The sequence below is a fragment of the Phyllostomus hastatus genome, unplaced genomic scaffold (assembly GCF_019186645.2).
Source record: "Phyllostomus hastatus isolate PE091 unplaced genomic scaffold, TTU_PhHast_1.1 phas_contig_17, whole genome shotgun sequence".
Lineage (NCBI taxonomy): Eukaryota > Metazoa > Chordata > Mammalia > Chiroptera > Phyllostomidae > Phyllostomus > Phyllostomus hastatus.
In genome coordinates, this window is record NW_025333664.1 from 12,691,910 (window position 1) to 12,716,971 (window position 25,062).

Genomic DNA, 25,062 nt, shown 5'->3' on the forward strand with positions numbered 1-25,062 from the left:
TTTCACCTTAGGTTGGTGCAGCTGTCTTTCCTGATTCTCTGCAAAGTTCATGAGGGTAAGAAACATCTCTGCTGGTCTGTGCAGAGAACCCATAAAAAAGATCTTTGCTGACTGTTCCTGGAATGAGCAAGGGAATGGATTCAAATGGGAGAGACCCACCCAACCTTGTTAGAAGTTCTGTATCTTTCTGCTCTCCTCTCATTGCCTTGTAAGGGAAAGGCTTGGTCCTTGGGCTGGGGGAGTACGTTCTCTCTCTGATCTATTAGAAAGAGCATGGATTCTGTGGTTAAGTTGCAATGGATTTAAACCTGGCTCCAACACTTGTCTTCCGTGTGACCTGAACAGGTCACTTAACCCCTTGATGCATCGATTACTTTAATTAAAGTAGGGATAGAAGTCTACTTCACAATGTTGCAAGGATTCAGCGAGAGCAAGTAAGCCGGCATATGCAGTCAGCGCCTGGTGTATTCCTGGCATGGAGCACATGCACGAGAAAGCACAGTTCTCAGCTTGGTCAGGATGGGCAAGGGTCTGCTGTGGTAACAGCTAATCCTGAGGCGTCAGTGGTGTAAGACAAGAAACGCTGGTGTTTTGCTCTTGAAATGCTGAATGCCAACATTACTGCTTAGGTGGCTCTCCGGCTGGCTGTCATCCAATGACTGTCCCAGGGATCTAGATATCTTTATTCCTTTGATCCCAGCACCTTCAACAACAGCTTTGAAGGTCCTCACAGCCAGGACAGGTGAGAAGGATGCTTGTAAGGCATATTTTTATGGGCTGGTGCTGCAGATGGTGGCTATCACTTTGTTACCATATTTCCAAGGTGTATTGCACGGTCTTCCCCAGATACAAGGTGGCCTGGACACATGGTGTTCTTTGGTGCACCAAGAGAAGACCCAAACCATGTGCTGTACACATAGCCCTGTCCCCACCATGCTTTCTGTCTCTAGCCCCGGAGGCTGATCTCAGCTGAGGACTGATTCTTCAGTAGTCATTCCCAGGGGCACTGCAGAGGCTGCAGGCGACCTTTGCTGGCAGCTCCAGCGCATCAGGATCTGTTTGTCAAGCCGTTGACCCGATGCATTTGTCTCCCACAGGCTGGGCTCCAGCAGGGTGATGGCAATTTAGGGAAAGGAGGTTGACCCTCTTAGAGCCACTGCAGTTGCTGCCGCAATGTTTTTTAAATTTTAAGTGCAGTATGTTGGGTTTTCCTATCTGGGGCACTCACTCTGCTGTTCTGGTCAGAGGAGGTTTATAGAAGTGATTTGGAAGAATCACTGAGAATTTGGCAGATGGTGTGGGGGGACAGCTTCCTAGGTAGGAGTGGCAAGTGCGAGACTTGGAAGAGCAGGTTGCGTTGGGGGACTGGTATGGGGCCACAGTTCCTTGAGTGTGGCTGGCCTGTGTCAGGCATCCCATGAGCAGTTATTAGTTCATTCATTCGATCTTTATTAAGCTCCTACTATGTGCCAGAACTGTTTCCACTTGACATCTAGTGGAAGATGGTTGATTGCCTCCCTCCTTGCCTTTCAAAGGTCATCCTTTTCTGTCCATGGCTGGTATGGCTCAGTTGGTTGGGCATCAATCCCTGAACCAGAAGGTTGCTGGTTCAATTCTCTGTTGGGGCATATGCCTGGGTTGTGGGTTTGGGGAGGCAACCAATCAATGTTTCTCTCCCTCTCTTTCTCCCTCCCGTCTCCTCTCCCTAAAATCAAAAATAAAATAAAAAAATACCTTTTTTAAAAAAGGTCATGCTTCTCCACTGTGTCTGGGGCCGCGTCTCCTCTGTTACCTGCTCCTCACCTTTCGTCTGGCCCTCGCATCCTCGCCTGCCGACCTGTGTTGATCCCCATCGGTCGCTGCCCGTCTTCTCCCAGTTTCCCAAAGCACCAGCGGCACGTGGCTGTCGTGTGCAGCCAGGTCCCCAGAGGAGCTGGGTGGAGTGGCGGGACATGACAGAACACGATGGAACCATTTCCAGTTCACGGTCAGACAGGCTTCCTGCACTGGCTGCAGCCTCCCCAGCGCACGCTGAAATACACGGTTACTTATTGGTTCACTTGTTTGCTGTCTGACTAAATCGTGACAGCATGCCTTTTTGTAAACCGCCGTATAGCTGGGACCTAGTACTCTGTAAGATCTGTGCTAACTGCTCAATTAAATAATTGCTGAACTATTGAATGAACACATGAAAGCAAGTAGATATTTTAGCTCCTACCAGTGCATCAGCCACTTCCCATCACAGGACATGTCTCATCGGCCATCACCTTCCGTAGGCTTCTGCTCTTCATGGTGTTTCTTGGACCGCTCTCTCCCTCTCTTTTCCATCCTTCTCTAGCTGTCTAGACAAAACACCCCACATTTCTGTTACTGTTTAGTGCAGACCAATTTAATACACAACTGACTTCCCAACCTCTGTACTACCCAGCGAGGTTCAGCCCTCCTGTGCCCAGCCCGAGACCCGCTGGGGAGCTGAGGGCCAGTCTTCTGGGTTCCCATGCGCGGCAGGAAGGGAAGGTGGAGAAAGCTTTGACTTCACTGCCTTTCTTTAGCGGTGTTGTAACCAGATTCTGTATTGAATCTGTCAACAGAACTTCCACCACCATATATAGAGGGGATCCTGGCGTGGGGTACACAGGAGGGATTTTGTCCTCCACAGCTGATGGAGGCGATGGTGATGTCACCTGAGAACGCAGACACGGGGGTTGGGGGGGCTAGTGGGGGCTGGTTTCGGTACCTCAAGCAGAGCCACGTTTGGATGTGGGACAGGGAGCCAGTGGGAGTTTATGGTGACTCGAGGAGATCTGAACATGAAGGAGACAAGAAGAAAGGGGCAGTGGAGAAGGCGGACCGGCGTGAAACTGGGTCTGGGGAGCAGCCAGGATGCCTCTGTGGAACTCAGGCCAGGGGTCGCCCCTGCCTCTGTGTGTCCCGCCCGCCGCCCTGGAGTGCCCTTCCTCCTGCCCTCCATCCTGGAGGCTCTCGCAGCGTTCCCAGCGCTGGTCAGCGTACCTCCTCGGGAGACTGCGGGCTCCTGTTTTTGTGGACGGACCGGCATTTCCAGGGTTACCCAGAGGGGCTTCCAGCTCCTAGCACATGCTTAGTAAATTCTTGCCAAAATCGAACTGACACGGCTTATTGTAAAATAGTGGATGGCTTAGATTTTACAGGGGAAAGCTTTGAACTATCAACATTGACTTTCTCATCTGCCAGGTGCATGATGGTGTGATTCTTCACACAGTTGATTTCTACTTTATGAAAGCGATTTCTCAAGAATTGCTTTTGTAAAGCGGGGGAGGAGGTACACGTCGAGCACGTATTCTGTGCCGGTTACTTTTCGTGTGTCACTCCTTTTTCATCTTCAGGGCGTTTCTGTCGGGCGGACCTTGCCCTCCCCATTGCAGGAGGAGAAACCGAGGCCCAGACCTGACAGATGGCCGGAGCCTCTGGGCTGAGCCGACCGGGCGTTGCGAAGCTGAGATCCAGGTCCGGTTCCGCCAGACTCCGGAGCCAGCGCTCTCCGCCACCTCGCAGCATCTCTTCCCGTTGCGGGAAGCAGTTGCAGCGGCGTGGCCCTCACCGCTTCCTGCTTAGCATGAGACGTTGTCGCTGTTTTCTGTCTCGGGAAGGAAGATGGAAATAGATGGAACTAGCCTTATTAACTGTTTAAAATAGGGGGGACCAGCAGCTGCCGGCGCCTTTCCTGAGAGCACCAAAACACATATAAAAATCCAATTTGCTTGCCGTTTTTGTTTTTTTTTTATTTGAATCTTCTCCCGAGTTTAAGATTCAAAGCTGTGAATGAGGAGCCGATGAGACAGGGGTAACGAACCACGTCGCAGACACGAGGATGTACTTACCCGCATCTCTGTCGTTCGCAGGCGGCTGTTCCTTCGATGAGCACTACAGCAACTGCGGTTACAGCGTGGCCCTGGGGACCAATGGGTTCACCTGGGAGCAGATCAACACGTGGGAGAAGCCCATGCTGGACCCAGCCGTGCCCACAGGTGGGTGACCCGCTGTGTCCGGAGTGGTGGTGGGATGCTATCTTACGTGATGTCTGAGAGGGCAGTGCGTAACTTTGTGGGTAGTAAGTTCCCCATCCCCAGAGGCCTGCAAAGAAGGCTGGGTAAATTCTTAAGAATGCGGTAAGAATGTTGCCTGGATTCAGGAACCTTGAGGATTTCATTTAGCTTTGAGATTCTAGGCGTTAGCTCCAAGTAGGGCATCACTGGGTTTTGCTTGGGAGCCGGATAATAGTGGGATTTCTGGGGAAGAAGGAGCTTCTGAAGAATTTGAGGTCATGTTTTTCTTTGCAGGCCTGTACATATGTAGGGAAACTTGCACAGCAAGAAGGTTACTTATAAAGTTAATGTCCAGGCATCCTGGACACCAGGCTTACCCTAAACCCATGGGGCTGCAGCTGTGATGTGTGTCCTTGTGCGTCCTGCAGGAGGCAGGCCGATGAGGTGTGTTCGAGGGGGGTGCACCCGGAGGAGGTGTGCTTGAGGGGGGGTGCACCTGGAGGAGGTGTGCTCAGGGGGAGGTGCACCCCGAGGAGGTGTGCTTGAGGGGGGGTGCACCTGGAGGGGGGTGCACCTGGAGGAGGTGTGCTTGAGGGGGGTGCACCCGGAGAGGTGTGCTCAAGGGGGGGTGCACCCGGAGGAGGTGTGCTCGAGGGGGGTGCACCTGGAGGAGGTGTGCTTGAGGGGGGGTGCACCTGGAGGAGGTGTGCTCAGGGGGAGGTGCACCCCGAGGAGGTGTGCTTGAGGGGGGGGTGCACCTGGCGGGGGGGGTGCACCTGGAGGAGGTGTGCTTGAGGGGGGTGCACCCGGAGAGGTGTGCTCAAGGGGGGGTGCACCCGGAGGAGGTGTGCTCGAGGGGGGTGCACCTGGAGGAGGTGTGCTTGAGGGGGGTGCACCTGGAGGAGGTGTGCTCAGGGGGAGGTGCACCCCGAGGAGGTGTGCTTGAGGGGGGGTGCACCCGGAGGAGGTGTGCTCAGGGGGAGGTGCACCCCGAGGAGGTGTGCTTGAGGGGGGTGCACCCGGAGGAGGTGTGCTCAGGGGGAGGTGCACCCCGAGGAGGTGTGCTTGAGGGGGGGGGTGCACCCGGAGGAGGTGTGCTCGAGGGGGGTGCACTCAGAGGAGGTGTGCTTGGGGGGGGTGCACCCGGAGGAGGTGTGCTCGAGGGGGGGTGCACCCAGAGGAGGTGTGCTCGGGGAGAACACATGCAGGGTAGGGTAGGCCAGGGTGAGTTGATGCCGTTAGACAGGGAGAATCCTAACTCTGAGAACATGAAGCTCATCTCTTTGTAAAATGGGATCCCTGGGACAGTCGTCAGGGCAATCGATCCCCTGTGGTTCCTCCCTGACCACGGGCTCTCCTGACCCTCATCCTGACTTGGCTTTTCCCCAACCCTCCTGGTGCTCGCTCTTAGGCTCCTTGGTCACCTCACTCTGGCCATTAAACGTTGGAGTTCTGCAGGCTCCTTCTGTACTCTTTGCACGTGTCTGCAGAGAAATGGGACCGACAAGCTACAGGGAGAGATACACAGTGGAGGAGATTTGTTATAGGAAGTGGCTCACACGCTTACGGAGTTGCCCTGGGAGAAGTCCCGTGACCTGGCCTCTGCAAGCAGGAGGGTCAGGCGAGCTGGTGGTGGCGTTCAGTCTGAAGGCCAGGGAACCGGGTGGGGGGCGGGGGTGGGGGTGGATGGTGCAAGCACTCATCTGAGTGTGAGAGCCCGAGAACCAGAAGCAGCAGTGTCCGAGGCAGAAGACAATGGACGTCTTGGCTCAAGCAGAGGAAGAGCAAGTTCACCCTTCCTCGGCCTTTCTGTTCTATGTGGGCCCCTGGGGACTGGGGGATGCCTGCGCACCCTGGGGAGGGCTGCCTGCTTTACTGAGTTCGCCTGTTCAATGCTAATCTCTTGTGGAAACCCTCCCACAAGCACACCCAGAAATAAGGTTCTACCAGCTGTTTAGGCATCACGAAGTCAACCATCACACCATGGGTGACAGCCATACCTGTGGCCTCAGGTGCCACCAGACATCTCTTTTGACCTCTGGACATACACGACCCACTGTGCCCTGTCTTCCCAGCTGATCCTGGGGAGAGGAATTCTCCAGATGTCACTAAGATAAGGACAGGCAAGATGCTCAGGTGGATGTCTGGGGAGGGGGTGGGTCATGCTCCTTGTTACCTCATTGACCCTTAAGTTTGGCTCCAAAGCAAGAAGCTACTGCACAGCTCTGTACAGTTCCCATTAAGGGCATTGGGCATTTGGAGAAGTTTCTTCTGAGTGTGGACATGAGCCACAGATATAATAAAGATGTGCTCTGATGCAAAACTGAGCTTTTCGATCTGGTAGGGTCTTTCTTTGCATGAGCAGAGTCACCAGCAAAGACATGTGCTCATTAGTAAGGTGACCACGGGACAACCTCTGTGCCCATTGCCCCATTATACTTCGTACTCTCCAAGTGTCTTGGTTTTTAAATGACGGAATCGCTCAGCCCATTAGGGACCCCGAGAATCCAGAGAATCTGTGCTGGAATATATCACCTCTGCTTTGCTCTGCGTGGCTGTCTTTGATGCTGGCTGATAAATCCAGGTCTGGAGTGGGGGTGGGGAGGGAGGGGGAGAGAGAGAGAGAGAGAGAGAGAGTGTGTGTTTACATGTTTACATGCTCCGTCTACTCCTGGTGAGCCCACCTGAAGCCCCATAGGCTCTCGTAGGCTCTCCACACTCTGCATCTCCAAAGCAGACTCCTGATTCCCCCATTCCCCCTCCCTGTCTATTCATTCTCTAGTCCCTTGTCTCAGGAAAGGCCACTTTGTCCACTCCGGTGCCGATTTGGAAACCCAGGGGTCACACCCCTCTCTTCCCTCCCTTTGCCCTCTCTGCCCGTCAGTCATTTGGTTCTGCCACCACCGTGCCTCCCGAGCACCTCTCTGCCTCTCCGCCAGCCCTGGCCTGGCGCACGTCACCGTCAGCTCGTGCCTGGGTAACTGGAAGGTTTTCCAACGGGCTTCTTGGCTTCCTCTTTCAACTTTTATCCTCTCTCCACATGGAAGCCAAAGAGATTGTTCTAGAATATGGATCTATTCCCGTTACCTCTTTCACTTATTGCCCCACCTTGCTCTGCCTAGAATCTTTCTGAGGATCCCTGTGGCCCCGAGAAAGAAATCCAAGCTCCGCTGTGGCCTCCAAGACCCCACGTGGCTCCTCCTGCCCGTGCCTCCAGCCAGGCCACGTCCTACTCACACCGTGCTCACGTCACCCTGACTTCTGTCAGTTTCCAGAATGTTCCGTGCCCTTTGCTGCCTCAGAAACTCACATGAGATCAGCACTTTTCATGGAGCCTTTCCCCCACCCCGTTCTCCTATACTTCCCCGCACGCCTCAGCATAAACGTCACTTCCGCACGGCAGTTCTCCCCAGATGCCCGGCTGTGGGCGGCCCTCTGCACTTGTCTCCCATCATGCACCGGCGCTGTTCCTCGGCAGTATGTACCGCCACCGGTGGTCCTTGCTCAGCATGTGTCTTCCCCCCGACGAACAGTCCCGTGTGACCGGGACCCTGAGGGTCTCGTTCCCAGCTTCATCTGCCTTCCTTAATGCAATGTGTCACACTCAGCAGGTGTATGTGCTATGTAACATTTTTGTTGGGTGGATGCATCTAGGCGGGCAAGCCATCTTTATCACATTTTTTCAAATGAAGGAATGAATGACAAATGGCATTCAATGCCTTTAGCTCTTTATTAACCGACCACACATTTCAGCCTTGTCCACTGTCCTTCTGTTTTACGGATCGGAAAACCGAGGTTCCGGGACGCAGGGTGACGTTGCTCTCTTCGCCGTGCCCGCCCCCCCACCCCCGACCCCCCGTGGGACAGCCGTGGCTTCTGGTCTTAATTTCCTCATCCCCTCATTACAGCGGAGCGTCATTTCATAAAAATTGGATTGTGCGAATGCAGTCTTCTGAGCTTTTCCAAATAGAGGCATTTGATAATGATCACTGAAGTTATTGTCACGACGCGCCCGTGGGTTTCGGCGGCTCTGCGTGCCTCTTGGGCAGAGAGGCATGACAGTGAATTTGGATGAGGCGGAATTGTTTGTTCTTCTGGGCAAAGGCTGAAGTCTTACTTCTCCTTCCGCAAAGCTAGGAGTCTCCCTCCGTTTGGAAGCCGAGTTGGAGTCTATTTGTTCACGTGCTCCGGGACCTTCTACTGCCCCTCTTGTGTGTGCCGGGCTCTGTGTTAAGCTCTGGGTACACCAGACCAAGTCATTTTGGCGTTTACCCCTCTGGTCTCTGGTGGCTTCCCTGGGCACCTGGGATGAAACCCAAACTCCGTGCTGTGGCCTGCATGGTCCTGTGAGACCCAGTATCTTCACTGAGCCCCTTTTCTTCTCTCTCAAAATGCTGCAGACACGCTGGTTATTTTTCAGTTCCTCGGGCATGTCAGACTCTTTCCCGGCTCGGGCCCTTTGCACAGGCTGTGCCTTCTCGTTGGGATTCTTCTCCACTCTTTTTTTTTTCTTTTTTAAAAATATATTTTATTCATTACGCTATTACAGTTGTCCCATTTTCCCCCTTCACTCCCCTCCCCCCTGCCCACCCCTCTCACCTACTTTCCCTCCCTTTAGTTCATGTCCATGTGTCATAAGTTCCTTAGCTTCTACATTTCCTATACTATTCTTGCCCTCCCCCTGTCTATTTTCTGCCTACCATCTATGCTACTTATTCCCTATACCTTTTCCCCTCTCTCCTCCCCCCACTCCCCTGTTGCTAACCCTCCATGTGATCTCCATTTCTGTGGGTCTGCTCCTGTTCTCTTTGTTTGCTTAGTGACTTGACGGATTTCTTGAGGTCTCAGCTCCAATGAATGACTCCCTCTCAAGGAGATCGTCCCTCATTGGTCTATTTAAAGAAAGACTTCCTCATTGTCTCACTCACAGCCCCTTGTTCTTGGCTTTCAAAGTCCTCGTCGTAGACACGTTTACAGGCAAGCTTATTCCAGTTCTCTGCTCTAGCACAGCGACTCTGGAGCTTGAATCCCTCCGCCTCAGTTTCCTCACCTTTACCATGGGAACCAGCATGAGAGTTAAATGGGACGTTGCCTGTGTGGGCGTCCAGTGTCCGCCCATAACAGGGTTTAATCAGTGCTGGGCCCCCTTCCTTCCCTTCTGGCTCGTGAAGCCTAAGTCTGACTTAGAACCTTGCCCCCTCCTGCAAGCTCACCTGCCACCAGGCGCTGCTTTGCCCAGGTGAACCGTCCAGCAGGGGTTCTGCTGAGGATCCCTGAGGGGCACAGAGAGACTTCTCATCCCCAGGATGCGTGCCACCCCAAGGGTTCGAGCACCCCCACTACCTCGGCTCTGCTGGTTCAGTGTTCCGCACACACCATGGCCGTGTTCTGCAGGGAAAGTCCCAGGCTAGCACTCCAGGCCTTGGACCTAGTCCTCCCGACGCCTCGTCTTTGCTGGGGCTGTCGCAGAGGGGTGGGGACTCTTGCACCCTGGAGCTTCTCTCCTGGCCGCTCTCTTTTCAACGGAGCTGCCTGCAGCTACCACGGGTTCCCAGCTCTGCCCTCCTGGCCTTGGCAGGGTTTCCGCAGCTTCGTCCTGAGGAACGGCCCGGGGCCCCACGGGAGGGTCTCTGGGGGGCCAGACGGAGGTGCAAGTGCTGTAAGGGCTGAAGTTAGAGGTGATGCAGCTTGGAGGTTTCCTTCTATTTCCTTCTAATGCTTGTAGGATGTTATTTTAAGTGTTGGAGTGAATTTGGATTGAATCTCAGGTTGAAAACCAGGTGCACAAGAAATACTGCGTTTATATCAACTTGAACCTGACCCTGAACCTCCACGGAGTTAGATCTTTTCAGTCATTATGCTCCCCCTTTCTCGAGGGGGCTACCAATGTTCTGGGCACTTACACAGGCCACTGCGGTTTCCTCCGGGAAGCTCACCGTCGCACTTCCTGTGGTTCCTTTGGGTCTCACAATTCTGCTGCCTCTTCCCCAGGCTTGGAGCCCTCGTCCCAGGCCCAGCCAGCCCAGGTGCATCACGCAGCAGCCCTGCTGGCTCCTGTCCCCTCCTCAAGTCCTGCCGCCAGCGGCGTGGGGCCATCCGATCCATCTCTCCCCCTTCCCAGGGTGGGGGGTCTTCTCCACTCGCGTTCTCAGCCTTTAAAGACACACCTGCCTTGGCCCAGCCTCTGTGGGCCCCGTAGCATTATCTCGTCCGTGAGTTTAAACTTAGAAAACACCAGGCAGCTTCTTGTCTCCAGCAAAAATTTCTGGAGCAGAGAAATAGCATCTTAGCCAGTTACCTGATTGGGAGGGGCAGGTGTTGGGAAGAGTCCAGGGAGCACAGACACACGGGGAGTGTTTCGGCCCACCAGCCTGCCGTGGGAGCAGACACAGTCTCAGGAGAGTCCCGGGCTTTTCCTTCCCGCCACGGCGCCCTTGGCGGTGTGTTCCTGCTTCACTCTAACTGCTGATATTTATAGTGCGGGGTCTGTTATGGGTGGCATTGTGTTCCCCAAGGAGATAAGTTGAAGTCTTAACCCAGGCACCAATGAGTGTGAAATTATTTGGGAATAATTACTTACAGATGTAATGAAGTCGTGGTGAGGTCACGCCGGTCACACTGGGCCCTCTCTCAGTGTGACTGGTGAAGGAGGAGAGGCGCAGACACGCAGGTAGGTCACGTGCACACACGGGCAGACATTGGAGCGATGCATCTCTAAATGAAGAACGCCCAGGATTGCCAACAGACATCAGGAGCCAGAAGGTGGAAGGAAAGATTCTTGCCAGAGCCTTTGGAAGGAACGTGTCCCTGCCAACCCCCAGATTTTAGACTCCTAGACTCCAGAACTGTGAAAGATCACGTTTCTGGTGCCTTAAGCCACCCAGCTGGTGGTAGTCTGTTACGGCAGCGCTGGGGAACTATTGCTGGCTGCATCATGCGTCAGCACCCCGGCTGCACCACCTCCTCTACGGTAGAACTCACAGCAGAGCGCTGTGAGTATCGGAGCCTTTGCTTGCTTTTAAGAGAACTGGCGTTTCCCATGTGTTCGCTTTAACCCAGAATTGGGTCCGGCATCTTCCTTCACGTTTCGTCTAATGGGCCACCGTCCTGGGAGCTCAGAGATGCCGTCTCTTTTGAGATCTGGAGGAAGAATGTTACCCACGTGCCCAACATGGAATCCTGGAAATTCCCCCATGAGTTGGTATTAGGAAAATGCTCTGAATTCTCAGCACAAGTCAGGACCCGGTGATGGTCCCGAGTGCGCTGCGTTGTAGCTCTTTGCACAATGGATGGAGACCTGCTGGGGGGTAGCAGGAATTGTGTTCGAAACAGTGACCAGCCAGAGTGGTCCATGCACTGACCAGTCAAGGTGGACATCAGGTATAAAAAGCAGAACGGGCTTTCTGGTGCTTGCTGGATGAATACCAGCCTCTTCATAGTCTGTACGGAACTAGCTTTTGTCTCTCTTGTGGGCAGAGGCACCAGTTTATTCGTATGCGTAGTAGCCCTCGGTGCCCGGGACTTAGAAAGTAGCAGTGAATGTGTGTTAAATGAATCCCCCTTGTTAGTAGTTGGACTTTCTCATGATCTGTCCCCAGCCTCAGCCCCCTCTTCTGCCCTGGCCCCTTCCCCTTCCCCGTAATCAGTGAGAGAGGCCCTTGTGCTTTTGTTTTGGGACCCCAGCCTTCAACCCTGCTGCCTGGTTTTGGGAACCTCCCATTGTGTCTGACATTTATTGGTGGAGTGTGGAGCCCAGTGGAAGGCTAAGGGGCCAGAGATTCGCCACACATGACAGTCTGGGTGTGACTGCACATGTGGCCTGGAGGAAGCCAGCTGGACCCTCCTGCCCGGGATTTCTGGTCTAGAAAGGATGAGCCAGCAGCCAGCGGCCAGTGCAGTGGGGTGCGTGGTGGAGGGGCAGTGTCTGGGCCGTGGGACGTTGTGCTCCCAGAGGTTGCTGTCCGCTTCTTGGTTTCCACACGTGCCTTAGCTTCTGCTTTGTTTTGAAGCCTGATCCTCCGGCTTTCGGCTCATGATGAGCCTCCCAATCTTCATCCGGAACATTCCTATTTTTGACAAAGACAATCATGGTTGATTTCTCTTGTTTTTACCCACAAACCCTACAGGTCACGCTGTCATGCTTTGCACTTGCCGGCCTCTCTGGCTAGAAGGCGCCTCCTGTCCCCTTTCTCTCATGTCAACACCCTGCCTGGACCCACCTCCTCCCCAGCCCTTCCCGTGGCACTTGCCTTTGCTCTGTGCTTCTGTGGCTGAGGTTCTTACAACATGTTTTCTTTGATTCCCCGCTGGCGCCGGGGGCTATTCCAGGGCCTGGGCCCCTCACTGCTGAATTCCCTGTGCCCTACGTAGGCCTTAGAACAGGGCAGGTGGGTCATATATAGGGACTAAGTGATCATTAGGGTTATTCCCCTTAGGAAAATCAAGAAGAAAGTGAGGTCAACAAATTGTGGAGAGAACCCTGGAGAGGCTGCTGATTTCTTTGTCATTTTCGCTCTACCTGGGGCACCTGTGGCTTCCATCTGTCCAGCACCCCCTCTGAGCTCGATGGCGCTGCGGTCAGGTGGGGCCGTGGGGTCCCAGGGCCTGGCTGGTCAGGGCTCCTCTGCTCCGTGGTTGATCCTTGGGGCAAACAAAGGGACGCTGGGGATTGTCCCGCCTTTTCTCTGCGACCTGGCACACTTTCACAAGTATAGATTTGCTTCTGACCCGTGTGAGAGGCTCCCCATTAGAAAAACGTGTTGTATCCAAAATCCGACCTTCTGTTTCTGCAATGTAATGCTTACGTTAAACTGTTCTGGACATATGGGACTTTAAGCACCCTTAATCAGGACTGATATTATTATTGATTGGCTTAAAGCTGTAAGCTCTGAGGTTTTCATTGAACCACTGTTGAGTCAATACATTTTTTTCTTCTCCTTTTAATGATAAAATATTATATATTTATTCTTGAGGAAATGCTGAGTTAGTACCTGTAGGTTAACTTTCTCCTGCCCCGTCTCAGTTTCCTCAAAGATTACTATTAGCAGACTGATGAATATCGAGAGAGAGAGGACACAGAAGACAGGGAAGGGGAAGGGGAAAGAGTGGTGGAGGGGGCAGGTGGGGAGGGGGAACAGGGCAGAGGGGAGAGGAGAAGGGGGAGGGAGAGGGGGAAACAAAGAAGGAATATAGGCCTGTGATAATAGTAGCAATAATCGTAAGGAAGCGATATTTATATGGTGCTTATTACGTAGCAGGTACTCTTCTAAGCACTTTAAACACCTTAACTTATTTAGTCCTCACAAAAGTACTCTGATGTATCATTCCCTGCATTTTACAAATTGGGGAAATGGAGGCACAGAAAGCTTGACTGGCTCGCCCAAGGTCCGAGCTGGCCTGTGAGGGGCCAGGATTCGCCGGCAGGCAGCGGGGGTCCAGAGTCCGTGCTCGCGACCACTGCTCTCTAGCGCCTCCCGAGAACTCAGGTGAGGACTGGGCTCGCAGCGCCCAGACTTGCGTCGCTGGTCTCTCTCCACACCCCGCGTGTGGATCCGGTGTCCCCCTCCCCGGCCGCACGCTGCTCCACTGGATGGTGCACCGCGGCTTATTTAACCAACACCCGGCAGACAACAGTGGGAGAAGAAACGATGAAAATCAAAAACTGTACCCTATTAGCCCAAGTAAAAAGCAGGATGTTTTTTCTCCAAATGGCTCTCGGAAATCTTGCAAAACGTCTCATATAGTGGGGCGGGGGGGGTGTCTCTTGTATACTTTGGATACAGAGTTAACTGATGAAACTGCATTAGCCCGCAACGACCCCGGTCAATGCCATTTTGGGATGTTTAGGGCGGTAACAGAATTGATGGGAAGTAAAAGGCAAGGAACCGAAGGTAAGTTGAGTATTAGTCTGGAGGATGTGTACAAACTACGATGAGCGATTAAGGTGGTTTGGACAGCAGCGAAAGGTTCTCCGCAGTCCGAGTGGAGTGTGCGTGTGTCAGACGTGTGGGGAAACACGTTTGTTCTACTGCTCACACGGATGTGTGCCTGGGGGGTCAGTCTTCTGTGGCACCAACCCAGAGCCAAAAACTGTTATGTCCAAGTAGTGTAATTGGAAGTAAAGGTGGTTTAAGTCCGTGGCAGTCCCAGACGTCAGTGGGGCGGATGACGATTTTGAATACAAGTCTCTATCACATACAGCAATGGACAGCAAACCGCTGTTTTTTGACCTAACACGCGTGCACTACTCAAGAGATAGTGCTCTAGGGGCCTTACGTGTTTTTAACTTGTTTAATACCTCGACAGCTCTGGGTACTGTTATGACCCCTGGTTTACAGATGCAGAAACTGAGGCCCAGAATATTAGGTGGTAAGTGGAGGAGCTGAGTGTTTAGACTTTGTAATGTGGAAAGCGATCGTGGGAAGGTGATTTTCTCAAATTAAAAGATCACTTTCCTGCCTTTGAAGTGAAACTTCAATAATCTCTCTTTGATTCTCCGTGTGGTTGAGTTTAGGAGAGGCTACATGTGCCAAGTTCAGGGACACTTCAGCCAGAGGGGTGTACATGGAGGGCCTTCAGCAGAGCTACATAATCTCTCCATGGTGCAGGGTCTTCTGTAACCTGTAAAATGAAGGTATACGATTGGAGTATGTGGAGATCGCACGAGGTGACGTATGAGAACATAGGAAAAAATGCTTGTCATGGGGGCACGTGGGCGCATGGTGGGTCCTCTCCGCCCATGTGTCTCCTTACTGTCCTGTCTCAGCAGGGACTCACCGTGGGGATGCTGAGTTGACCTGTCTCTGCTGAGGGAAAACCCAAGGAATTGTCAGGCCTGAACTAATTCTCAGTCTCTCTCTCTCTCTCTCTCTCTCTCTCTCATGTGTGTGGGTGGGTGTGTGTCGAGGTGACAAGATGGTATGACAGTGACACTGGTCATCCCCCCCCAACTGGCCTTTTTTGAAGCCCTCTGTGGCTCTTGGAAGTCCCTTGTTTCAACATGCTTGAGAAAGCTCAGCCACAGGGACCTAAGTGGTCAGTCCTGACCACTTTAGCACTCGCCTAGGGCAAGAGAGCCCGCACGAAGGGCGCCACTTACCAGTGTCAGGATTTGGGAAGGAGTCCTGACTCTTCAGGGAGGGGACAGGAGCAGGGGTGATAGGAGGCGTCTGCTGCAGACTGGAGCACCTTGGCCCCATGGCTGGAGGGACTTCCTGAATCCGCTTCTGCTCCCGACTCTTCAGATTGTGCAGTGACCCTGAGCCCCCTCTCCGCTGTGGTGGAAGCTGGAGAGGTGGGCCCGGCCCCCAGGGAGGCCACACTGCAGCCAGGCATCTGTGACTCAGATCTGAGGTTTACATGGGTCTCACGTACCCCACTCAGATCCTCTAGGGCAAAACCCGCTCTTTGTGCCACTCTGTCTGCAGCCAACATGTTATGGTTAGGGGTGGGGGTGGGAGGGGGGCGAGGGTGTTGGCACCACCACTGACACGTGCACTGCTTTCATCTTCCTTAGGACACGAGTTTAACACATCTGCGAACGCGCGTGTAGGGCCAGGTCCTGTCCACCAGTCTTAAAGTCGCTCCTTAACTCAGGAGTGTTTGGGACCTACCGTCTGACATCCTTGGGGGCGTGGCTTCTGTTTTCAAGGGGAAGTAAACATTGTGGAGAGCCACCCCCAAACACAGGGCTAGACCGTGCCTCCCCGCTCTCATTTCCGGGTGATCACAAACAGAACTGACTGTGCTTGGGTGTACCCCTCAGCAAGGGTGCGAACCCTGAAAGTCAGCATGGGTGTGTGGTGTCGACTCAGGGAAGTAGGTCGCCTCTGGAGTCCCGGCTGCTGCAAGCCCTTTGGATTTCAAGACTCTTAAGACCATGCCCGCTGCTCTTCTGACAACACTGTGGCAGGGTCTCCCGTGGCACCGGGGCCTGAGCACTGCCGTGTGGCACTGTGGGCGGAGCGCCGGGTTTCCTGTCACACGTACCCATGTGTGAGCCCTGGCTCTGAGGTTCACCACTCTGTCACCTTGTATGACTGAGGGCCTCTTTGAACCTCAGTCTCTTCTTCTGGGAAGTGGGAATGTCACAGATGGGCACAGGTAACCAGGTTCTTCGTGATTGCGGACAAAGAATTAAAGCAAACGCACAGAGTTTATAGCAGAAAGAGAGAGCGAGCAGATTTATGACACGATAGCACACTCCCCAGGACATGGGAGCAGGCCAACTCTGAGCAGAGATTGACCTCGGGGGCTGGAGGGGTTCTATTCTTATAGGGCAGATATTTCCTGGCTAGTGCTGGCGGGCTTTCATTGCACACATACTAGTGGTTCTATTACTTTAAAGCTACTGCACACGTGGTCTCCGATGATTTTCCTTGATTGGCCACCAGAGAAGGGGGTCCCACAGTGTTAATTTATTCTAATGCTGTTATGATGAAGCAGGTGCATTCAGGAGTCACTGTGATTCAGCACTTTTCCATAGAGTGGGAACAACTGGTCTTAGAACAGGGTCTCCGTCCTGTATCGACGTCCTTTATCTTCCTCCTTCCTGACTCTCCCCTGCCTCAGGAATGGGGGTGCACGTCTGCCTCACCCTGTTACTGTAAGAAGCAGTTTAGGTGGTAGAGGTGAACATGCCAGGGGCTCTGTGACTGCCTCCGCATGGGGTAGTTGTTGCCCCTGGTATTGTGATCTTGACGAGGCTTCCGGTGCAAAGAAATGAGTTGCTTTCAGTGAAAAAGGCTGCCCCCTCTACCTCCCCACCCAGCCCCTCTGAGGGCAGATTAGAAGTGTTGTGGCTGTAAACCCAGCCGACACAGGCTGTAATGTACTAAATTATTACTTGTTCTGCAGCCTTGACGAGAAAAATAAACGCAATTACACTCGTGAATGTTGAAAAATGAAGCAAAGCGATGCAGATCGGCACCTTCGAGGTGCTTTTCCAAATGTAAAGCTGTGTACAATGAATGCTAATGGCTTGCCTTCCTCCTGCTCCCCGGCGTGTGGCGCCGTGTGATCTTTCCGAATCAACGGAGCAGCTGGGCCAAGTGCCCCAGGCACGGGAGAGGTGGCTTTGAATGGTCCCCACAGTAGGAGACCCAGCAGGCAGGCCCCAATTCCCTCTCTTGGCTGGGGACCCAGAAGAGACCCAGTTTCCTAAAGCAGGTACCTGGGTGATCTCAGTGATGCCGCTGTGCTGTGGACCCTGGCATCTGTTCTGCAGGTAGGTCTTCTGTCGTCCTGTCCAGCCAACATTTGCTCCGCACTTCCTGAGCGCCGTGCATGGTGCTGGTGGCGGTAACAATGAATCTCATCTGCCCTGCCCCTCCCAGCCAATCTCCACCGTCACTAAGGCCCAATGGGTATGATGCCGTCCGGTGCTGGTCCACACCGTGGCCACCAGCCTCCTAGGGCTGTTCAGCACTTGAAGTGTGGCCAGTCCACATGGAGATGTGCTTTAAATATGAAATACACAGCACATCTCAAAAACTTAGTGTGTGTGTACATGCATACACACACACACACACACACACACATATAATCTTATTATATGTGTTATATGCAAGGTCCAGCAGAACTAACACTTGTTTGAATGTGATCGGTAGGGTAATAATATGGGTGTAATAATTTATGGTTTTAATTTGAACATTTCACCTAAAATGTTACATGGTGAGCTTGAGTGTGATATTGTCATGTCACAGAATTACATCCTTACGATTTTGTGATAAAAAAGGGGTGTTACTTGTGCCAGACCCTGTATATACATATATAATCTTATTATATATGTTATACATATAAAATCTGATTAATGTTTACATTATTAAAATGTTGAAAAGATAGCCCTGGCTGGTGTAGCTCAGTGGGTTGAGCGTGGGCTGCAAACCAAAGTGTTGCAGGTTCGATTCCCAGCCAGGGTACATGCCTGGGTTGCAGGCCATAACCCCTGGCAACTGCACATTGATGTTTCTCTCTGTATCTCCCTCCCTTCCCTCTCTAAAAATAGATAAATAAAATCTTTTAAAAATAAAAAAAATGTTGAAAAGATAAATTGGGTTAATACTTTCAAATACATTTCATTTATTGCTTTTTACCTTAGAAGACATGGCTGCTAGAAAGCACAAAACCACAAATTCACGCCTCGCACTGTGTTTCTGGTGGGCATCACTGATTGAGCCCCTGCCCCCAGTTTCTCACGTCCTCCACCCACCACCACCCCCTTGCTGCTGGCCCTTCTGTCCGTTTTCAACCATAGCAGGCTCTGCCGTGCCTCAGGGCCTTTGCACGAGCCATTCTCCTTCCCCAGAAGGCTCTTCCCCAGCTCTTTGTAATATAAATGTCATCTTCTGTGAGAAATATTCTCTCACCTTTCTATCTAAATACACCCGTCCGTCCTTCTTCGTCAAAACACTCCTTTCTAGTCACAATTGCAATGTTTAGGTATTTTATTTAATTGTTTCTGTGTCTGTTTCTTCTAAGAGAACAGTAGGCAGAGAGCGTGTCTGTTTTTTTATTTTCCTGCTCTAATCCCATTGCCTGTCACAGCAACTAGCACAACGTAGGTGCTCCATTTTTTTAAATGAGTGAACGAGTATTTAAATGTCACAGAGGAGACAACTATTGTGATCATTTTGAGATGCTGGAAAGGTATCTGGGAAAACTTACGGGAGTTCTGGGTGAGAAGCGCGTGGCAGACAGAGGGCTTGAAGGGAGCGTTAGATGAAGTACAGGTGGGATCGCGAGGAAGGGAATCCGCAGTGGACACCAAAGCATCCAGGTGCTGGCCACAGTGGGGAGCTGTTCTCGCTCCTGGGGCTGGAGGGTTGCGGCGGTGGGGCAGGGTGTGGCGGGGCTGCCTGCCGCGCTCCTGAGGATCGCAGCCGCTGCCAGACCGCATCCCTCCCAGCTGCTGGTGTTCTGCCGGTGCCTGCCATTGGTCAGCCTCAGCCAGGGCAGGGGCGGAGGGAGGCCGGGGGACACCGACCGCAGAGGGCAGACCCTCAGAGAACAGGGCGGGGTGGGGGATGCGTCTGGACTGGCACAGAGAATACCTGTCGTCCTGGAAAAGGCCCGGGAAGCTATTTTCTCCATGTGCTAGAGCACTTCCACTCCAAACCACCATCCAATAGCCTAAAAATGTGAGGGTGCTCATGATCACTGAGATTATTTGACATTCACTCAGGGACTTGTAGTAACAGAATTAGGTGGATAATTGTGGGAATGGAAGTGAGAAAGTTATTATTTGCAGAGAATGTTATCTACCAAAACTCCAAGAGAAGTGAGTGAAAAACTATTAGAAGCCATTATTAGAGTCCTCAAGGTGATTAGTTGAGGAATGAATATACAAAATCAACAACTTCTAAATCCTAGCAATAACCAGTTAGAAATATAATCTAAAAGGATTCATTTTATAAAGGCAACAAATATAAAAGGTTGAAGAATCAGTGCAAGAGGCAGTATGGAGGACCTTTAGAAGGGAGCTATAAAGCAAAACTGAGGGGAAAAAATAACTGGATGTATCTTCGTCCTGGATGGGAAGACTTGATATTTTTAAGGCTTTCCAATTTAAAATGCATAATGTGAAGTACAATAGACATTTGTCATCAGTCTCCCAAAATGATTTTAAAGTTTATCTGGAAAAAGAGGTGGTCATAGACTATGAAGCAGATACTGAAAGGGAGTAATGGGGGAAAACTTTTTACAAATTTTAGAAATATGTTCTGCAATTCAAAGAGCCCAAAGAACACATACTAACCCAAGGAGAGACAGAGAACTCAAAAGAACAAAAGCTACCCCTAAAAGTGGTGTGTGTGTGTGTGTGTGTGTGTGATAAACTTAACATTTCTAATCAGCGGGATAAGTCGAGATGAAGTTGTGAGGATGACCCACCAAGGAGGCTGTGGGCCAGTTAAGTCCTTCACACGTGTATCAAAATGCATTTTAGACAAATGTAGTGCATGCCAGTTGAACGGGATACTCTGAAAACATTTACAATATGTAAAATAGGTAATACATGCATAAACATTTAAATCATCCCCGGGAGGAGGACTGTTCTCTGATGTTACCGTTAAGGGAGGAAGCAATAGAGAAGCAGACCTTGTGTATTTGCCTCTACCGTAAACAAGATGGACACATCCACAGTGAGCTAAGCTCTGGCATTTACCACCCAACACAAATGATTGACGCCATCGATATGAGAAGAGCTCTTACTGGTCAGCAGGGGAAAGGACCCGCTGGACGTATGTTGAGTGCTGGTGAGGCTGGGAGAAATGGGCGGGGCACACTGCTGGCCGGTGCGCAGGCCGGGACAGCGCCTAGGGAGGGGGACTTAATGCCTGTCGGAGTCGCTGAGTGTGCATGCATACCTTTCTTCAGAAATGTTATTTTTGGAACTATTTCAGTTAGGAAATAATCAGATATAAATGCCATGTGGAAAATTTGGGAGGTGTGGCCCATGACAGGACGCCTGACCTGCCAAAGTGTCCATTTGTCCATCCACAGTGCAAGAAGGTCAACGTGCCTGGCAGCAGGGTGGCTGGGAGGGTCGTTTGGGGTGAGCAGCCCGGGAAAGCGTCGGAGCTCTGACCCGCTGGGAAAATGGGGCACACTCTCGATTCATGTGGCTCTGTCATGCTTTGTCACCTCCCCCTGTACGCCCAGCCCCTTGGACACCATCTACCAAGGCACCTTCCCCTGCCATCTCAGGTCAAGAAGGGACAAAGGAGACAGAGCTTTGAACCTTCGCTCCAGGTAAGCAGGGCCACCCGGAGGACGGATGCTCAGTGAACAAGCATTTAGTTAGCAGCAGCCACACACAGGACAGGACGTGCCAGACCTGGGGGCAGCTAAGACTCTCTCCTTGACCAGATGTCAAGTTCGATCCCTCAGATCCCCCTTCTCGACCAGGCCTCGACCTTGCCCCTTCATCCTAAAGCTCCCATTCTCCCATCCTGTCTTTGGCCTGCCTAGCCCAGTTTTAGCAGGAATCTTGCTAAGTCAGAATGGCGCGAGTCCCCTTACCCTTCACATCTGATCACCCTGGCTTGCCTTCAGCAAGAATCTTACTAAGGCAATTGTGCAAGGTTCCCCCCATCCCCTTAGTAATTTTCTACCCACTGACCCCCTTGCCCTGCTCCTTGGCTGTGAACCCCCCAGCTGTCTTTGCTTGTATTCACAACTGAGCCTGATCTCTCTTCCCATTGCAACACCTGTGTTGCCATAGTCTGGAGTAAATTCTTCCTTGCCATCGAAAAAAGCATCAGAGTAATTTTTCTTTAACGGTGGTTACCATGGCAAGTAAATCTCAGCATGCCCAAAGGGAGCTTTGGGTTTCATGGGTAGTCAGATAGGCAGATGCATGATCAGCTGTATAAAAGAGGAGCTCATTCATTCGTAAATTCAACAAACATGTATCAGGGATCTGTAATTTATCAGGCATTAGGGGTGCAGCTGTGAGCAAGAGACTCCAGCTCCTGCCTTTGTGAATCCCACAGTCTAAGGTGACAGACGATAAAAGCAAACATAAACAGGAAAAGCATAGAAGGGCAGGTTCTTCATCCCTGGGGATTGAGGGAAGGTGGGCGGGGGGAGGTCCCAGGTGAATAAGAAAGCTTCCGGCAAAAGATGGCATCTGAGCTGGGTCTTCTGTGAGTTTAACTGTTGTCTGTCAGCTGCAGGTGTCCACAGGTTCAGAGCCTTGTAAGCACATTTGTGAATAAGGACGGTGTTGGGTGACTCAGGAGCCAGCCCACAACGTGACGTGCGGACTGTGGAAAGGAAGGTAGCTGAGGTTTCCAGAGGAAGCCCAGCTGTGAGGGGACATGGACAGGGAGATTATCCTAATAGGATTTCACAAAGACCACTTAACAGTCGCTGAGCTCCAGGGAAAAGTAGTTATGAGCTGAGGGTGGAGAAATAGCCAAGAATCTCGCAACTCTGCAAAAGCTCGGAGAGAAAAGCTGACAGCCAACAGACTGAACGAGATGATGCTTGCAAAAAGGTTAAAAGAATAGACAGGAGGAAAAAAAGGACACTAAGAGATATGGATGGAAATGGAAGCACATCAGTATAACTTGGGAACACGCATTAAGATCATTTCAGCTCTAAGCAGGAGCAGAGCCGGGACTTATTTGTTATAGCGTTTCACGCTGTCAGGGAGCTCCCGGGGTGAGGTGTGGGCAGGGGCAGGTCCAATCCGGCTGGAAAGAAAGCAAGTTTGGACATGAAACACCAGCCGCAGAAATGGGCTAGCTAGTCTTAACCCCTGCTCTTTAGAGATGCGGAAACTGAGACCCAGAGACATGATGAGACTTGTTTAAAGTTGCACAACATAGAAAAGCGCCAGAGCTAAGAGGTTGGAACCTTGTCCATTGCTGGGGGGAATGCAAAGGGGTACCGCTGCTGTGGGAAGCAGTTTGGTGGTGCCTCAAACATTTGAGCATACCGATACTACATGACCCAGCAATTACACTCCTGGGCATAGTCCCAAAAAAAGAACTGAAAACGGGTACCCAGATTTGATCACGGTGGGTTTTCTGGCTACTAGTCCAATGCTCCTTTTATTGCCCTCTTCCCCCCAACCCCTGCTGCTGCTTCTCTTTCCCATTCTCCTCCTCCTCCCCTCCTGCTCCCCCTCCCTCCTCTTCCCCACTTATATGTAATAAATATATAACCTTACTAAGTACATGACCTTGGTTTCCCCGTCTGGTCATCGACTGGGACTAGATGAAGGTCCTTTCGGCCCTGGTGGTGTGTACCTTGTTGCACACTTGGCCAGCACATGTTCGGCAAGTGTGGGTCAGGTGTGGGTGAGGGGCAGTCCGCTCCGGAACGCGCAGACTCGGGAGGCTGTCCAGAGGCGGGGGTGGTCCCGCTCTGGAAACAGCCATCCTGCCGTCTCACGTTTTAATTGCTTATTTTGGGACTTCATAGTCTCTTCATTTTCCCCAGGATCACAAAGCAGTTGTCTGTTGATGTTCCCTGGAGCACCTCTTCTTCCAGGATAAGATTTTTTTTTTTAAACTATCTTTGCGTGTCAGACCTACCTGAGGTCCAACACAATGCTCATGTAAGATTTAAGTCTTAGGCTGGTTTCAATTATTTTTCCTACTAGGATATATATGCATATGGTCAGTGATATGATGTTGTTATTCGATCCAGATAGTGAACGCTGGATTTTCTTTTGCTGCTCTTCCTATTGACATGGCCACAGTTTGACTCCTCCTCCAATGGGGGAGGAGACTGCTGGAGTCTTCCCAAAAGCCACTGGGAGACTTGTCTCCAGGCTCCGTCTCTCAGTGTATCCAAAGTCTTACCCTAAGTCCGTGTCTACTGAGTCCCCTCAAGCTGCTGGTAGTTTGTGAGCCAGCCACTGTCACGAGAAGTCCTTCTGGTTTATGAGCTTTGTTTCTGGTTTTCTGAGGCCCATTCCTTGTCTTCCTCTGCCCCTCTGAGTCCTTGTGTGATACCAGCTGGTTTCTGCCCGACAGGCAGCCCTGGGGAGGGACCAGGGAAGGACGCAGACCCATAGTGAGGAAAGCGAACTCCCGTTGGGGTGGTTTACGGCCGTCCTGAGGTTTGGCAGCACTTTCTGATTCATCCCCTTCAGTCTGGGGGATGAGGTTGAGCTTTTCTGTTCACTCAACCCATTTTCCCTCCGCCAGCACTGCCCTACTTAGGAGTGGAAGACAGGCATGGATAGTCTCCTTTCATTTTGGTCCAAGATGACACTTAAAATCTATGGCATGAAGTTAAAGCGTCTTCTGTGTTTCAGTGTTAATGGTATATTCTTGTTTTGTTTTCACTTCCTTTTGTTCATTGTAGTCCACTTTGGAGCAGGAGGCTCTGTAGAATGGTACTCAAACCACCATATTTTCTGGAAGACCTGGCATTCTCTCCATTCTACCATGCTGTGTGATTATAAATATACCCTTGCACAGCCAGCGTGACATACTCTTATTGGAAAAGGTTTTCAATGACCATATTCACCGAAATGGCCTATTTATGTGTCAAGTACATTATTGGATATGTTTCTGAAAGAGTGGAACAGCAACAAACTAAAGACCCAGTTCCAGGCTGCCAGAAAGGACCGCAGTACCTCCTCTGGTCCCTTCCAGAAGCATTTATGTCGAGTTGCTACAGAAGGTCTCAATGGTGAGCGCCCTCGAACTGGGCAGTGGGATTAGGTTTTCAGAAGATCATTTGCTTGTTTTCATTTGAAGATCTTAATTTTGTTGAAGCTGCTGCTGCTGCTGCTGCTGCTGCTGCTGCTTGGACTGGAATAACTGATCTAATTTAATTTAATTTAATTTAATTTGCTTCCTTGCAAAGAAGGTGCTCTCTGGCCCAGCTGCTGCTCTGGGCAGAGAGGGAGCGAGCTTGGTTGGAGATAAGCTCTGAACTTCATCAGCCCTCTCCGAGGAGGTGTATGCTAATGAGAAGGGCGTAGAGATTTCAGAAACTTTCCCTGTGATGGCCTTAACTGCCATGCTACTTCCTAAGCAACACGAGTGTCTGTCTGAGGCCTGTGGGGAAGAAGGGTAGAGTAGCAGTGGGATCATTGCTTCTGGCTGGTCTGTGTCATTGCTTCGGGGTGCAATGCCTGTGATGGGTACGAGGCACATGTTAGGAGGTAGTGTTAGGAAGGGTGTCCTCCATCCATTCGGTCACCGTGTGCCTGGGAAGACTGTGTGGTGTGGATTCTGCAGGGTGGCAGGAATGGAAGGGGTAGGCGGTCCTGGATGAAACCCTGCTCCTACCTGACTGGTTGGTTTCCTTCGTTGAGCTGTTCGAGCTCGCTGAGTCTTGGTTTCCGTGCGCCGTGTGTGGAGAGGGTGAGTGCCTCGAGGATAGACTGTGTCTCATCCGTGTCTGTGTTCTCATGACCTAGAAGGGTACCTGCCAGAGTGGAGGCTTGGCACATATCTGCTGAATGAATGAATGAATGTATGAATGAATGAATGAATGAAAGGAAACACACGGAGGGGTAGATGGAGTGTCACCACTGTGTCCCAGACACAGACTCACTCCCCAGACAAAC

The 25,062-nt window shown here is 51.7% G+C and overlaps 1 protein-coding gene across 1 annotated transcript in view; it reads left to right on the forward strand.

Annotated features, from left to right (window-relative positions):
• Positions 1-3,890: 3,890 nt before the first annotated feature.
• The window catches only part of PTPRT (protein tyrosine phosphatase receptor type T), a 668,348-nt gene continuing 647,176 nt past the window's right edge, over positions 3,891-25,062 (forward strand). The window contains exon 1 of the mRNA XM_045832856.1: positions 3,891-4,007. Within this exon, the coding sequence (XP_045688812.1) occupies positions 3,983-4,007 (25 nt within the window). The 5' untranslated portion in view covers positions 3,891-3,982. The remainder of the gene's footprint in view (positions 4,008-25,062) is intronic.